At 45.0% G+C, this 13,119-nt stretch overlaps 1 protein-coding gene across 10 annotated transcripts in view; it reads right to left on the bottom strand.

Moving 5' to 3' along the window:
• Nucleotides 1-2,926: 2,926 nt before the first annotated feature.
• The window catches only part of CREBBP (CREB binding protein), a 96,070-nt gene continuing 85,877 nt past the window's right edge, over nt 2,927-13,119 (bottom strand). For all 10 annotated transcript variants that reach the window (XM_030484831.1, XM_030484828.1, XM_030484829.1 and 7 more), the window contains 4 exons: nt 11,645-11,812; nt 8,915-9,076; nt 8,368-8,649; nt 2,927-6,655 (listed from right to left, as the gene is read on the bottom strand). In XM_030484831.1, the coding sequence (XP_030340691.1) occupies nt 4,487-6,655; nt 8,368-8,649; nt 8,915-9,076; nt 11,645-11,812 (2,781 nt within the window). In that variant the 3' untranslated portion in view covers nt 2,927-4,486. The remainder of the gene's footprint in view (nt 6,656-8,367; nt 8,650-8,914; nt 9,077-11,644; nt 11,813-13,119) is intronic.

Here is a 13,119-nt window from a genome sequence, read left to right on the forward strand (position 1 = left end):
GTGGGGCCGGGAGCCGCCTGAGGAAGCCCCCCCTGGGCCGCAGCTTGGCCGGGCCCCCCTGAGCGACCCGGCACAGTGCTTAATGTCTCGTTTCCTCCGAAATCCCTCATCTCCTGGGGCTGCTCTGAGCGTAGATCATCGAGACCTAAAGGGCCGAGGTACCGGAGAAGGGTTTTGGACGGTGTAGGGGTGAGAGAGGAAATGCACCGCTCTGCCGAGAGCTGGATTTGGAACACGCGTGAGAGCAGAGCCTGGCCTCAATGAACACACAGCTGAAAATAAAAAGCCTGAGCAGGTCTCGTTTCAGTGAGCACTAACCACTTCCAGACAACGATGTGACCACCTAACAGAGGCAGCTTTGTAAACCCCAGCTCGAGGGAGCTCGCTGGAAAAGCTCCACGTGCGCTTCACTCGTGCTCGCAGCTTATCGTTGGGACTGTGCCGATCCACGTGTTGGTTTGGAGGTTTGCGTGTAGGAAACACACGCAGTGGGGTTCCTCAGTGCTGGATGTTATGGATTAGGCACAACAAACCCAGCATGAGCCCTTGCATCACTCCGGCACCCTCCCGCTGGGCTGTGTTTCCACCTGGAACCAACTCCAGCCCCTCCTCGAAGTTCCCTGTGCTGCTGCCAAAACCAAAACGACTTCTGAGCCCATTTCAAACACTTCCCTCCTACCGCTGCTTTAATTGCTACCTCCATCTGACCCCACAGCACTCCTGAGCATTGCTCTGCCACCACACTGGAGAGCTCTTGTACCTGCTCTGAAACACCTGAATCCTCCTCCTGCCTCACCATGGGTCTGACCATTCAGCCATGAAGTGTGGTGCTGGAGCGAAGGCTTGGGGATTGCGTGGGGTCTGGTACAGATCCTCCCCTCTGCCCAGACTTGCTTCAATCATCCAGTGGTTGGCACTGACTGGCATCAGTCATTGCCCTGGCAGCCTGCTGGGGGGGGGGGCACCCTGCTCCCCGTTTTAATGGTGATGCAGGAAGGACAGACTGCTCCCACACAGCAGCCTGTCTGCTCTGCGGTGCTCCCCCAGCTCCCAACTCCATGGTGGCTGCCTGATCTTCACTGCCCTGAGAAAACCACGGGCTGTAATTTGCTTTGGAAGCAGCACCTGGTGCACACCCAGGTCAGCTTGTAGGCCATTAACTTCACTTACTGCCATACACTGCCGTGGACTTGAAGGAACATTACGTGCTATGGCTGCAGAGAGACTGCTGCTGGTTCGTGCCACAGTGACTGATGTGGTGTTCGGCTCCTGCTGCACCCCGACAGGAGGGCTCCTCTTCCTCCTACAACGGCAGCCAGAGCTCACCCCTTCACCCTAATGCATCCAGATGGAAGACCAGAGCAGGGAGCACTTACACCAGTGCTGCAGGTAGGTCTCTGGCCTGATGAGACAGCAACAAGCAACCAAGGGGGTGAGCCTTAGCGATGTGTCTGCGGCAAGAAGAAACACGCTCCCAGCCTGCTGTGGTGGCAGTGCTGGTTGACGTCAGGATAGCCAGCAGCAGTGAGAAGTGCGGTGGACATCCGAGGAAAAGAGGACCACACTGTTGCAGCTCAGCATTCAGATTTAACCTTGTTCCCCTGCAGAATTCAGTAAGAGGGAAGGTCTTGGCCACCCCCTCTGGTGACAAAGATCCTGCACCACTCTCCACTGTGGTGGTGTGCTTCTAGGATTCTGCTTCTTATTGCCAGTACCTCCCCCATCAAAACACGGATCAGATGTCCATCCAGTCTTTGGATATGCTTAATCTCCTATCAACGCTCAAAGGAGACTGGAGTGAAGCCCCCGACTCTGTTGTGGCTGCACACAAAGCCCAGCCCCTCCTCCTGTTTGACTCTGCATTTCCCTTCTCTCCCTGCTATAAAAACCTGCTCTTACCCAAAGCAAGTGCTCCAGCAAGCTGGGATTATCAGATCTAAATCCATCCCTTGCTCTGTGCTCTCAACATACTTCAGGCGGTACTTAAAAGTATTCTGGCATTTGCTTTCCATCAGAAACAGGAACCCTTGAGAGCCACACCGCCTCTTTGTGCTCCAGCCAGGGCTCGGTTTATCCAAATCCAGACATGGTGCTGATGCTTTTAGAATGGATACTACTTAGAAGTATTAGTGAGACTGAGTGCCGTTATCTTAACCTTGGCCGTCAGGCATCGCTGATCCTAGCGGGCACCAGCCAAGTGGAACCATCCTCCAACCCAAGCAGTTTTACCAGCTTTTATTAGAAACACCAGCACATTTCAAGTTTCCTCTTTTTGATCACAAATATAGTATTTTTCCTCTTTTTTAAGTACACAGCATGAGACACAGCATCAGGGCTTTCCATCTTTTTTTTTGTTCTTTTTACAGCACTTTCTTTTGGACAAGCTTTGGGTTAATGTTCACTGACCTCACCCCAGCCCCAAATTTTGACATCTTGAATTGCTGAAGACAATGGCGTGGGCAGATGAATCCAATGGTGGTGAAAAAGATACAACAGTGAAAAGTTTGCCAGAGAAGTTTAAGCGGAGACCCTCTACAGTTAAAAAGAATGAAGCAGCACCACAGCACGCTGCTCTTTGCACAGGATGGGGATGAGAGTTGAGAGAAATCGTTCTGCTCTTCTCCTCCCATCCTGCCCCAACACTGCCAACAAAAACGTTAAGGCTGGAGGAAGCCAGGAGTGCCCGGTGCTCCCACTGCAGCAGGATACCTTCCCGGGTCTGCTGCAGATCCTGTGCCAGGCGCATGTAACCTCACAGGCTGAGGGGTGGTGGTTGAGACCAGTCATGGTTTTAGCTCACACCTACAACTGGGAAAGTTTCCCGGGAGCTTTTAACTCCCAGAAAGCAATTCACTGGCGGGGAGGAGGGGTAAGTATCCCAGGGACATGAGGGCATGGTGACAGGATATTAAAGGGAACATGTACATGATTTGTTATTTTTTATTCCACAGAAAACCCTCAAATCTAGACTCAGAGTTAACAGCAGAAAAATAGTGTTAAAGTCAATAGGTTCATATTTTACTGTAGACTAAATAAATTAGCCTAGAATTAACTCAATACTCTCTATTTTCCTTTCATTGGTGATCCTTCTCTAAATTAATGCAGTTTTTAAAAAGCAACGGCTATTAATAATTTATTCCAGTTAACCCTTATGGATGAACACCTGCAAATAGTCAATGGATGGGAACCATTTCCCGCTCCTCTCCCTCCCCGAAAAGGAAACAATCACTAAAGGGTGTTGTAAAACAGACATGCTACCTACAATACTCCATGGATCGTGCCACTCCTACCGCTGCCTCTGGCTGCTCTGTGTAATGAGTGAATATTCATAGCTATGTCTTACAAAGAACATGATCCAAAAAATATATAAATAAATAAAAACCTTAAACATTCTTACATGGATTTTAAAGAACAGAATACATGTTAAAAACTTCAGTAATTTATATCAATTTTAAGCAATACTTTATATACAATGGAAAAAAGACATGCATAGTCCAAATACAATGTTGAAAACAGCATTTTCATAACAAAAAACCCAAACACTAAGTGTTAATACCATGTACATGAACTCAAGAAGGACCACCCTTTTTGTCTGTTGCACACAGTTTATTTAACAATATGATATTATAAGTAAGAAATGAGTTTTTTTGTCGTGGTTTTTTTTTTTTTTCTTTTTTTTTTTTTTTTTACCATTCTATACAGTGATTGAATCTTCTTGGATTTTCTTGTTTATAGTAATTATAGCGCTTGCATGATTTACACTAGAATTGCTTTTCCTCATTTCAAGTTTCACACAGAAGAAAGAAAGAAAAGAATGCTTCTTCTCTATTCAAATCAGCACGGTCTAAGAGTGATCATCCCTATTTTCATCTAAAACCAGTTTTATCAGAGAAACAAAGCAACAATTTCTACATCTGCAAGACAAGGATTTTGGCATTGGCCAATGTGTGGTTTTGTGTGCAAGAGTCCATTCCTATCTTCCCAGGGGTAATACTTCAAATGCCTGCAGAGTTCGCTATAGAAAAACAAAAATCTTCCCACAACGTGTCAAAGTTACCGGGATACATTATAATGTTGCATTATTTCAGGAAACAGTTTCTGAATATTATTTTTTTTTTCTTCTTTTAAACGCAAATGTTTAAAGTCTTGAAAATACAAATAAAAAATATGAATATAATGAACTTGTTTTCCCCATTAAAAAAAAGGTATGAGTCAACAGCAACAAAAAAATAAAAACCAAAAAAACCCACAAAAGAGACCAGATATTTTAACCGCCTGGCTTTAACAAAAAAATATATTCTTTGTATTGTTTTTTTCTCTTTTTTTTTTTTTTTTTAAACAGCAATTCCTTCTTCCATGTGTAGGAAGCAGCAGTTCCATCCAGGATTCAAAACAACCCAGATGTCTGAATTTTCAGTACAAAATGTCCAAGAACACGAAAGGAAAAACAAAAAACGAAACAAAAAAAAGTGATGCTCCCATAATGCTACAAACCCTCCACAAATTTTTCTAGTGTGTCCCCAGTGGTGTCACCGACCAGAGACAATTCGTTAGACAACGCACTCCTGTTCGGGGTGTTTAGTTGTGGAAGCATTGCACTCTGTTCTGGGTTGCCCAAGTGTCCCTGATCCATGGAGCTAGCCATAGTAACTGCGAGTCCTGGGTGGGGGGAACCAGTCTGGGGAGAGACGTGGTGAGGTGACGGTTGGGGCTGTATCCTGGGTGACGGGCTGGAATGTGGTGGCTGGGACTGGGGACGGGGAGACTGAACGGGTGCTGGGGACCGCACCTGGTTGCTGAGGGAGGTGGCGATCTGCTGGCCAGGGAGATGAGACGCCTGCGGTTGTCCTGAGAGCATGTGCTGCTGCGGGCTCATGGGGTTAGGCTGCCCGGGGGACCCTATCTGCTGCTTCATCTGCTGCTGTTGCAGGATCCGCTGCTGCAGTGCTTGCTGGATGTTGGGTGTGCCGTCCGCCCCCATGCCGGGCTGGCCCATCTGGTTCAGCTGTCCCATCTGAGCCATCTGTCCCATGGAACCCCCCTGTATCGATATATGCTGCTGCATCCGCTGCTGCTGCATGGCTTGAGGGTAACCTCCCGGTCCTTGAGGCTGCTGGAACTGGTTATGGCCTGCCATCCCTCCTGCCATGCCAGCCCCTCCTTGCTGCTGCTGCTGCTGTTGCTGCTGCTGCAATAACTGCCGCCTCAGTATCTCTCTGTACTGCGGACTCATGTTTGCCATGCTTGGGTTGTGGCCAGGGTTCATAATGTTGATCGCTTGCCCCTGGGGATTCATAGCTCCTATCCCTTGCTGCTGGGGAGGAACACTCGGTCTCTGCACTCCCGCTTGCATCGCGTTCATGTTCTGCAATCCTGCTTGCGCGTGCATGCCTGGCTGCTGCATGCCGGTCTGCGGCTGCTGCATCCCAGGCTGGGGCTGTATGCCTGCTTGCGGCTGCATCCCAGGCTGGTTTGCCACGTATTTGGCTGTTCTTTGCTTTATAAAAGCTGCCATAAGCTGAGGGTTGGACTTAAGGATATTAAGAACCTGCTGCTGCTGCTGTGGAGAACTTGGTGATTTCAAGGTCCTCAGTAAGTCCTGAAGTGCATTCGGGGGGATGCTCCGGGGCGGCTGCTGCACACCCGGCATCCGTGGCCCAGCCACTGCCTGTGGTGTTGCCATTGGCATAACGGGCCTTGCCATTCCTGGCTGCATTGGTTGCTGCTGTGGCATTGGAGGTGACTGCCACTGTCCAGGCTGCATGTTGGACATCACTGGACCACTTACAGGGTTGGGCCGGGGTACATTCATGCTGACTTGCTGCATCTGGTTCACTGAACCCACTGTCGGGTTTACTAGCCCTGGGCGACCAGGAGGCAAACCATTGTTAATGTTGTTGACCCTGTAGAGCTGCTGCTGCTGTTGGGCAGCTTCTCTCTCGATCTGCCGAGCCGCTTCCACTGCGGCTGGTGGAGGCTGAGCCGGAGGTGGAGGTGCAGATACTGCGTTTGCAGGTTTTCCTGTTGAAACAGTAGTAGGGGGCTGAGTTCTCGACACACTGGGAAAGCCAGCCGGTGACATACTTACAGGGGAAGGCTGGGGCTGGGGAGGAGGCTGCGGTGTTTGCGGTGTACTTGGCTGCTGTGTAGGGGTACCAGGCGTTGCTGAGGTAGGAGAAGGCAAACTTTGCTGAGGCACGTTTCGGGTGTTCATGGTAGCCATCCTTCTGCGCATGAGTTGAGCCTGCTGCAGGCGATGCTGGATCTGCTGCTGCCGAAGCTTGTGTTTGATATTGAGACAGAATGGCACAGGGCATTTGTTCTCTTGGCAGTGTTTGGCATGGTAGCAGCAAAGAGCTATGAGCTGTTTGCACACCGGACAGCCACCGTTGGTCTTGCGCTTGCAGCCCTTGGTGTGCTGGACAACCCGTTTCATCTTCTGGCAGGATGGCAATGAGCAGTTTGCATTGCGACACTGACAGGCATGGACAAGGGACTGAATGCAGCGCTGGATGCTCAGTCGTCGCGACTCCTGGGGGCTCTTTGACTGCTGCTCTCCTTGGCTGTTGCTCTCATCATCCAGACCCAGGCCCCACTTAACCATCTTGTGGTCATGACTCTTAGTGTTGTAGCAGTTAATGCAGAGGTCATAGTCCTGCAAGCAAAGAAAACACAGAGTTTGGTTGTCTACAGAGCACTAACCATACCAGGAGAAGATGAGGAAAGTAGGAGGGGTGCTAGGTGAGCAACATGAGCCTGGTGTGGAAGCACGCTCTGGGTTTCAGTGGGTACAGATGCACAGAACAAAAGCAGGACAACAGCCATGCACTGCCAACAGCCGCCTGTTTCAATTTACACCTCATACACTGAGGGAGAGAAGCAACTGTGTAGCCTGGAGAGACAGTGGGAGTGGACCTTTGGGGCAGGGAGTGTGGGGTGGCTGAGGGCAGAAGCCACCTCAGCAAAGTGAGCCCCCACAAGTCTTTATTTTATTATTGGTAACAACACACTGAGGGGCTGTAATTGTGTCTTCATTTTATTACATGAAGAAGTCTGGCAGGAATTGGGGTTGTTTTTGTTGTTGTTTTTCCCTTTTGATGAGAGGAACTAGTTACTTTTCTGTGATGTCTACCTGGGTAACCTATGGAAGGAGAGCCAAACCCTCCAACTAATAAGAGAAACTTACTGTCACTGCCTAAAAGATTGGGTTTGGCTCTCCATTTAGCTGTTCTTAGTGCAATTACTGACTAATAATTACCACCCTGAAATATGTATTTTTTTAGATCTCTAAAATGACCCTCAAATCAAGTGCAAGTTTCATGCTATGACAGACATAAACCTGAAAACCTGCTCACCCCCCGCCCATTTTAGTTGCCCTATCCTTTTTTTGGCTGGAGGAAGGGCACTTCCTTATACAGAGGTACCCAGCAGAAACCTAATGGCCATACCTCCTTCCACCACTTAATTCCCCCAGCGTGTACGATCCATTTCCTTCAGTCTTGCCTCAAGAAGCCCTGTTCACTGCTTTCCTCAGAGGGATTAATTAAGACTTCTACCACAAACCTGGCAGTAACTTGCACTGTAAAAACTACGCTGCACTTATTCAATTTCCTTTTATTTTTTTGTGTTCAACTACAGCCAGAAGTCATCACAAGTCCTCCAGAGGCCACCTCCTCCTGTCAAGTCCACCAGTAACTCCACACATAATTGCTCTCTAACATAGTTCAGTGGAAGTGATCTATGCTGTAAAAGTAGCAGTCATTAAAAGTATTGAGCCCGGTTAGGAAGCAATTATTTGGTCTGATCTGAAGGGCAGGTAACCACTAATGCTGGGCTGAAGAGACAACAATGAAGAGTTCTGTCAGCTCCTCACCCAGCTTTGCAGCAGCCCAGACACACACTGACTGTGCTCCTTACAACATGAGGTACCGCATATAAAGCAGAACAAAAGCTATGCTGCAGAAAAGTAGCTAACTTCTCTTGTGGACATCCATTTAATGTGGATGAACTAGTGCCCTGCAGATTCAGACTAGTCTGAATGCTGTCATACCCTACCACTCAGTCCCTGAAGATCTTTAACTTAAAAACTTGTCTATGCAAAGGAACTATAGTGGAATAAATGACGTAGCAGTAGCCATTCTGGAGTACTGGTGTTTTTCATGTTGAGAAACTAAATGCAGTTAATCTAGAAGAAGAGGTACCCCACTGCGGCAGCCACCTTTAAGGGTTAGCAGCCCTTTTATCAAGATAGGCTTAATTTGGAGCAACTTTGGGCAGTATCAAAAAAAAAAGACCCAAACCACTACAAACCCTCAAGCTCAGCTGTAGGGCAAGAGAGAGCAGAAATCTCTGGTGATATCCACCTACCTCACAGACAGTGCAATGCCACCTTGTTTCCACATGATGTTTGCACTCATTGCATGTATAGACAAAGCGATCCTGCCCTTGAGTATGCAGTTCTACCAGCATGCAGAGCGTGGACCACTTGGATCGGCGCAGTGAGGAGAACTCCCAGTGCTTATCTCTGGCTAAGGTGAGGAAGGCATCTCGCCCATCCATCAAATCACAGCTAAGTAATGGATCAGGGTCCACAATGGGAGGCAGAGTGTTAATTACAGGCCCAGCATGTAAATGAATCACAAAAAAGACCTGCAGATAAATGGGGGAAAAGAAAAATCAATGAGGTTAGATCATCTTGCAGGAAAAAGCTCATGTTCTGCTGCATCAATGCTATGCTACAAATGTTACCTAATTAACTTAGTTTAGGCTAATCTCTTTCAATATATTCTTACACAACACAAAATTCTCGTGCAATCACAAGCTTTACCCCTCCTGCTTTTTCAGTTCTGAGTATCATCATGCCTGGATTTACAGGAATAAAATAATCCCTTTATGCAGTGTATTTTGACAGTACCTCTTTATGCTTCTCCATAGTGGCATACAGCTTCTGAGACAGATCATTGGACACATTTGGCATGCTGGGTTTCTTCTTGTTAGCTCTGCTGATGCTACTCTTATTCTTGTTGGTTTTTTTGTTGTTCTTCTTCTTGGCATTTTTGCTGTCACCCTGGCTTCCCTGCAATAAATGCATAGGAAAGATGTTACACTTTATAAGAGTTCTGTCCCATTCACTGTAGCTGCAAGTGGAACACTTTTGATGTCAGTAATAGACTTTTGTTGCAATGCCTGCAAATCAGCAATACTGTGTTAAATATATCCTATCTTCCAGGAAAAATCAAAAGCCAAACTGGCAGGCAAATTCAAACACTGTTAAAAAAAAAAATAAAATTAGATTTTTAAAGTATGCATATATATTAAATAATTCCTATTTTACTTTTTTTTTCCTTCTCAAACACTGTACTTCAACTTCGACTGCTTGCTTTACAAGATCTCATAGATATTTGATGATAAATTGAATTACAAATAAAATGAACTTGAATTCCACAAGTGCAGTATTTTGCTTCGTTGTGCATCTGGGGTTTCACATACTTGCTTGAGCTCTCATTTAATGTATGTTTATTTGTATTGAACAAATTTAGTACACAGATCAAAACATGCAGGATTTGAAACTAACAAAACATATTATTCTGAAGACTCCAGAAAAGATGCCCAAAATCCCCAAAACCTTCGCTTGTGTCTAAGTTACAACAACGCAGACCACAGTGACCATATACTGAATACTAGATGTAAGTAAAGAGTAAAAAATAGCAGATGATGCTATTTAGATGACCTGTGGAAACAGAAATAACTTTTAGACTTCTCATGTCCTTGAAAAATAAAAACCCAAGGTCTCGACAGGGAGCTCACCACTCAATACAAACCCCCTCTCTAACTGCTAGAATATTAAAACAGGCTACTGAAATATTCTGAGAGATATATATATACATGCAAGAAGGTTTCATGAACATTATGTACAAGCAAACACAGGCTTTATCCGCAAGCACATTTATTCAGAGAACATGAAAATATTCCAACTGAAGCAATTATATATATACACTGTTGCCATCCTTCCATTCCATTAATTAGGCTTAGACAGGAATTGCTTGTCCAATCGTGGTTTTTCTATAACTAATTTTATGAACTTTTTGACCAAACCTGTTTGGAAAGTAAAATTATACTATTTTATGGGAAACCAGACAGAGCTCTAAGTGATTTGAAGGTATTCAGAAAAGAGTTATTGTACATTCCCACCTCTGCTTCTCTACCACGCAGCTGGAATTAGGCCATGTCCTGCTTTGCCTAAGCATTCTACAGCACCAATAGATTTGAAAGTTTAAACACTGAAAGGGAGAATAGACCAAAACTTAGGTAATGGTGTAAGTTTTTTTTTCTACTGCACCTTTAGTGAGTTTTTATTTGATCAATTGTACAAAGCTATTCCAACACCAATGGCGTTAAGTGGGAACATAAGGATGTTCACAGCCAAGGCTACACCTTCTCACTTTGGGCAGACAACCTGTACCAGTTTCACAGTTAGCTGTGCTGGGCTTTTCAAACCACTATTTTTTTCCCTCTTAGACATAGAGGTTTACACTGTTGTTTTCTCTGGAAGGGCGTGCTATGATTTACTGAAAGTGATACTGTTAGCAAAAGTGGACTGCAACTCGAATTCCAAGCCTTCTCTTTCAGTTACTTTTATACTGCTGTGTTTGTTGAAATATTTCAATATTAGAAGTTACATTTAGAAGAACAAGGTGAAAACTATTAACTTTATGGTTCTATAAAGAACATAGCAACAAGCTCTATTAGCTTTGAAGGAGCTGCTAAGGTTTAACAGAAGGAACTTTCTGACCCAATGAAATTGATGGATTAAGGTCTATCACTCTACATCAATCCCATGTAATACACACTGTATGCAAATTGCCACAGCATCTAAGCTGAATGTATTTTTTTCCCAGTTAAAGCTTTTGGTTCCACCTCAAGCTGCTAGACTTCAGATTTTCCTACTGTATTTATTTTCAAAACACCTTGCTGCAAATCACAAGTAAAGGAAACAGTATAGAAGTGCCAAGACCATTTACTTACAGATACAATCAAGATAGGAATAAAAATGAGTAATGAAATTCTGGCCAGGACCCTGAAAAACTAAGTTGTTGAGGTTTTTGTTTTGTTTTTGTTATGCACAAAGAGAGAATGCTGGTGAAGGAAAACCACCACCAGGATCAATGTTTCACATCGATGCAAAGCTTGCAACAAATACTTTGAAATTTCAGCCTCCTACCGTCACAAATGACTACAATTGCCTTTGCTTAAATAACAGCAAAATATTTCAGCTTTGAAAAATAAAGCATCTTTTAAAATGCAAATACTGCAGGTGACATACAAAGGTGTGAACCAGAAGCTCAACCAAATAACTGCAAGAAAATGTACAGTGATGATGCAATCCAAAAGCAGCTTAAAAGATCTGAGAACAGAGATGCTGAACTGACATAACTTCTGCTTCTGTTAAAAGTACAAAAGTAACAAGTCATCAGTATACTATTACCTAAGAGGAAAACCAGAAATGCAATTAAAGGGAACCCTGATTTAACATCTGATGTGAATGACCCTCTTTTCTCGCTTACTGGATGTGAATTCTCTAATTTATTAAAGAGTTGTCAGCTTTGTGAGCCAGAAGCAAATATAGCATATAAAGTTAACTCACCTCTGTTGTTTCACTAGCCGCAGTACTTTCTTCCTTTTTCCTTTCTTCCTCTTCCTGCTCCAACTCCTTAATGCTTTCTTCCAGCACATTGGGCCAGAAATCACCTTCAAAGTAAGGCAGCTCCTTGGCACTTGTCAGCCTGTCCTCAGTTGCTTGTTTGAAGATGTCCTGTTAAGCATATCACACAATGCCAAGAATAAATAAAGACTGCTTAGAAGAGAGAGGAGAACCAGAGACCTGATCCAGTGCTCCATTGAACAGCTGTGTCTCAAAGCCCACGGCCCAACCCTGGCAGGCTTCCTTTCCTGGGTGCTGCTCAAAACCTTGCCTGGCAGTATTGATTAACAGCCCACTCCCTGATTCATCTTAGAAAGATAGCTGCTGAGGCTCTCCTGGACCTCCATCATGTGATTGGTACATGTTCCTGACACGATGGGAGAGACTACAATACCCCTGGAAAACCTAACCACCCCCTCCCTGGTAGCTATGCCAATTCAACATGAAGCCTACAGTGCTTGGCTTTTCCTACACTGGACAAGAGCAGGAACTGTTTTAGTGACAGCAAGTGTCTCTCATCCAGCCCTTTCCCTTACAAATTCAAAAGTGCATAAGCACTTCAATGCATGTGTCTGGGCTGTGCATCGTAGGCACAATGAGCCTGGTAACTCCAGAAGAATTGCTAAATGCACTGTACATCTATTACACAGAGAAATATTGAAGTCTGGTTGTTGTAGGGGGACTGTGTGCAGCCTGTGTCCTTCCCTAATGGCTGGCTGAAGCTCTGGGGGCCACCTGGACAAAAAGACTGGGGACCATCAAGAGGAGAAGGTATTCTGAAAAGGAACAGGTACGTTATACAGTTGTTCTGGAGGTGGTTTTTTTGAGGTGCATTGTGTTTAACAAGCACATACAACACAAGCCAAGTTTCTTCTCTGGATTAACTTCAAGACGACCTTACCAGAGACAAACAGATTTTCTAGTTCTTTGCTATGCCAGATCAGATGACAAGGCTTACTATACATTGTTCTACTCCACACATTTAGAAACTGTCACTGGCAATCAAAACATCAATTTTTCCAGCAATGTCACTACCATTAAGAAATTCTTGTGAATTTTATCATGTAAAGAGTGGGAAATGCTACTTTTGCCATCTTTAACGTATTTCCTTGGTTACACATGCAATATTCTCCAGTTATGAAAATAATCCTTCTTCAAGTGAAGAAGCTGTTATATAAGCAGTTTTTTTGATTTTACACTTAGTGGGTCCAGTATTCCACCTGACCCTCAATAATCAGCAGAAGCAAACAACTTGTATAAACCTGAACAAGCCAAATACTTCCTTGCCTAGAAGACTGCAGTAGAAGACAATACGCAAAGGAAGGCTCTGGCACAGTTCTCTTAATGCTGAAACCAAACCTAAAGAATTCAGTCTGAAAGGCAGAACCTCCAGAAAATCTAAGAAAATGAAGGCACCA

This window comes from Strigops habroptila, chromosome 4 (assembly GCF_004027225.2).
Source record: "Strigops habroptila isolate Jane chromosome 4, bStrHab1.2.pri, whole genome shotgun sequence".
NCBI lineage: Eukaryota > Metazoa > Chordata > Aves > Psittaciformes > Psittacidae > Strigops > Strigops habroptila.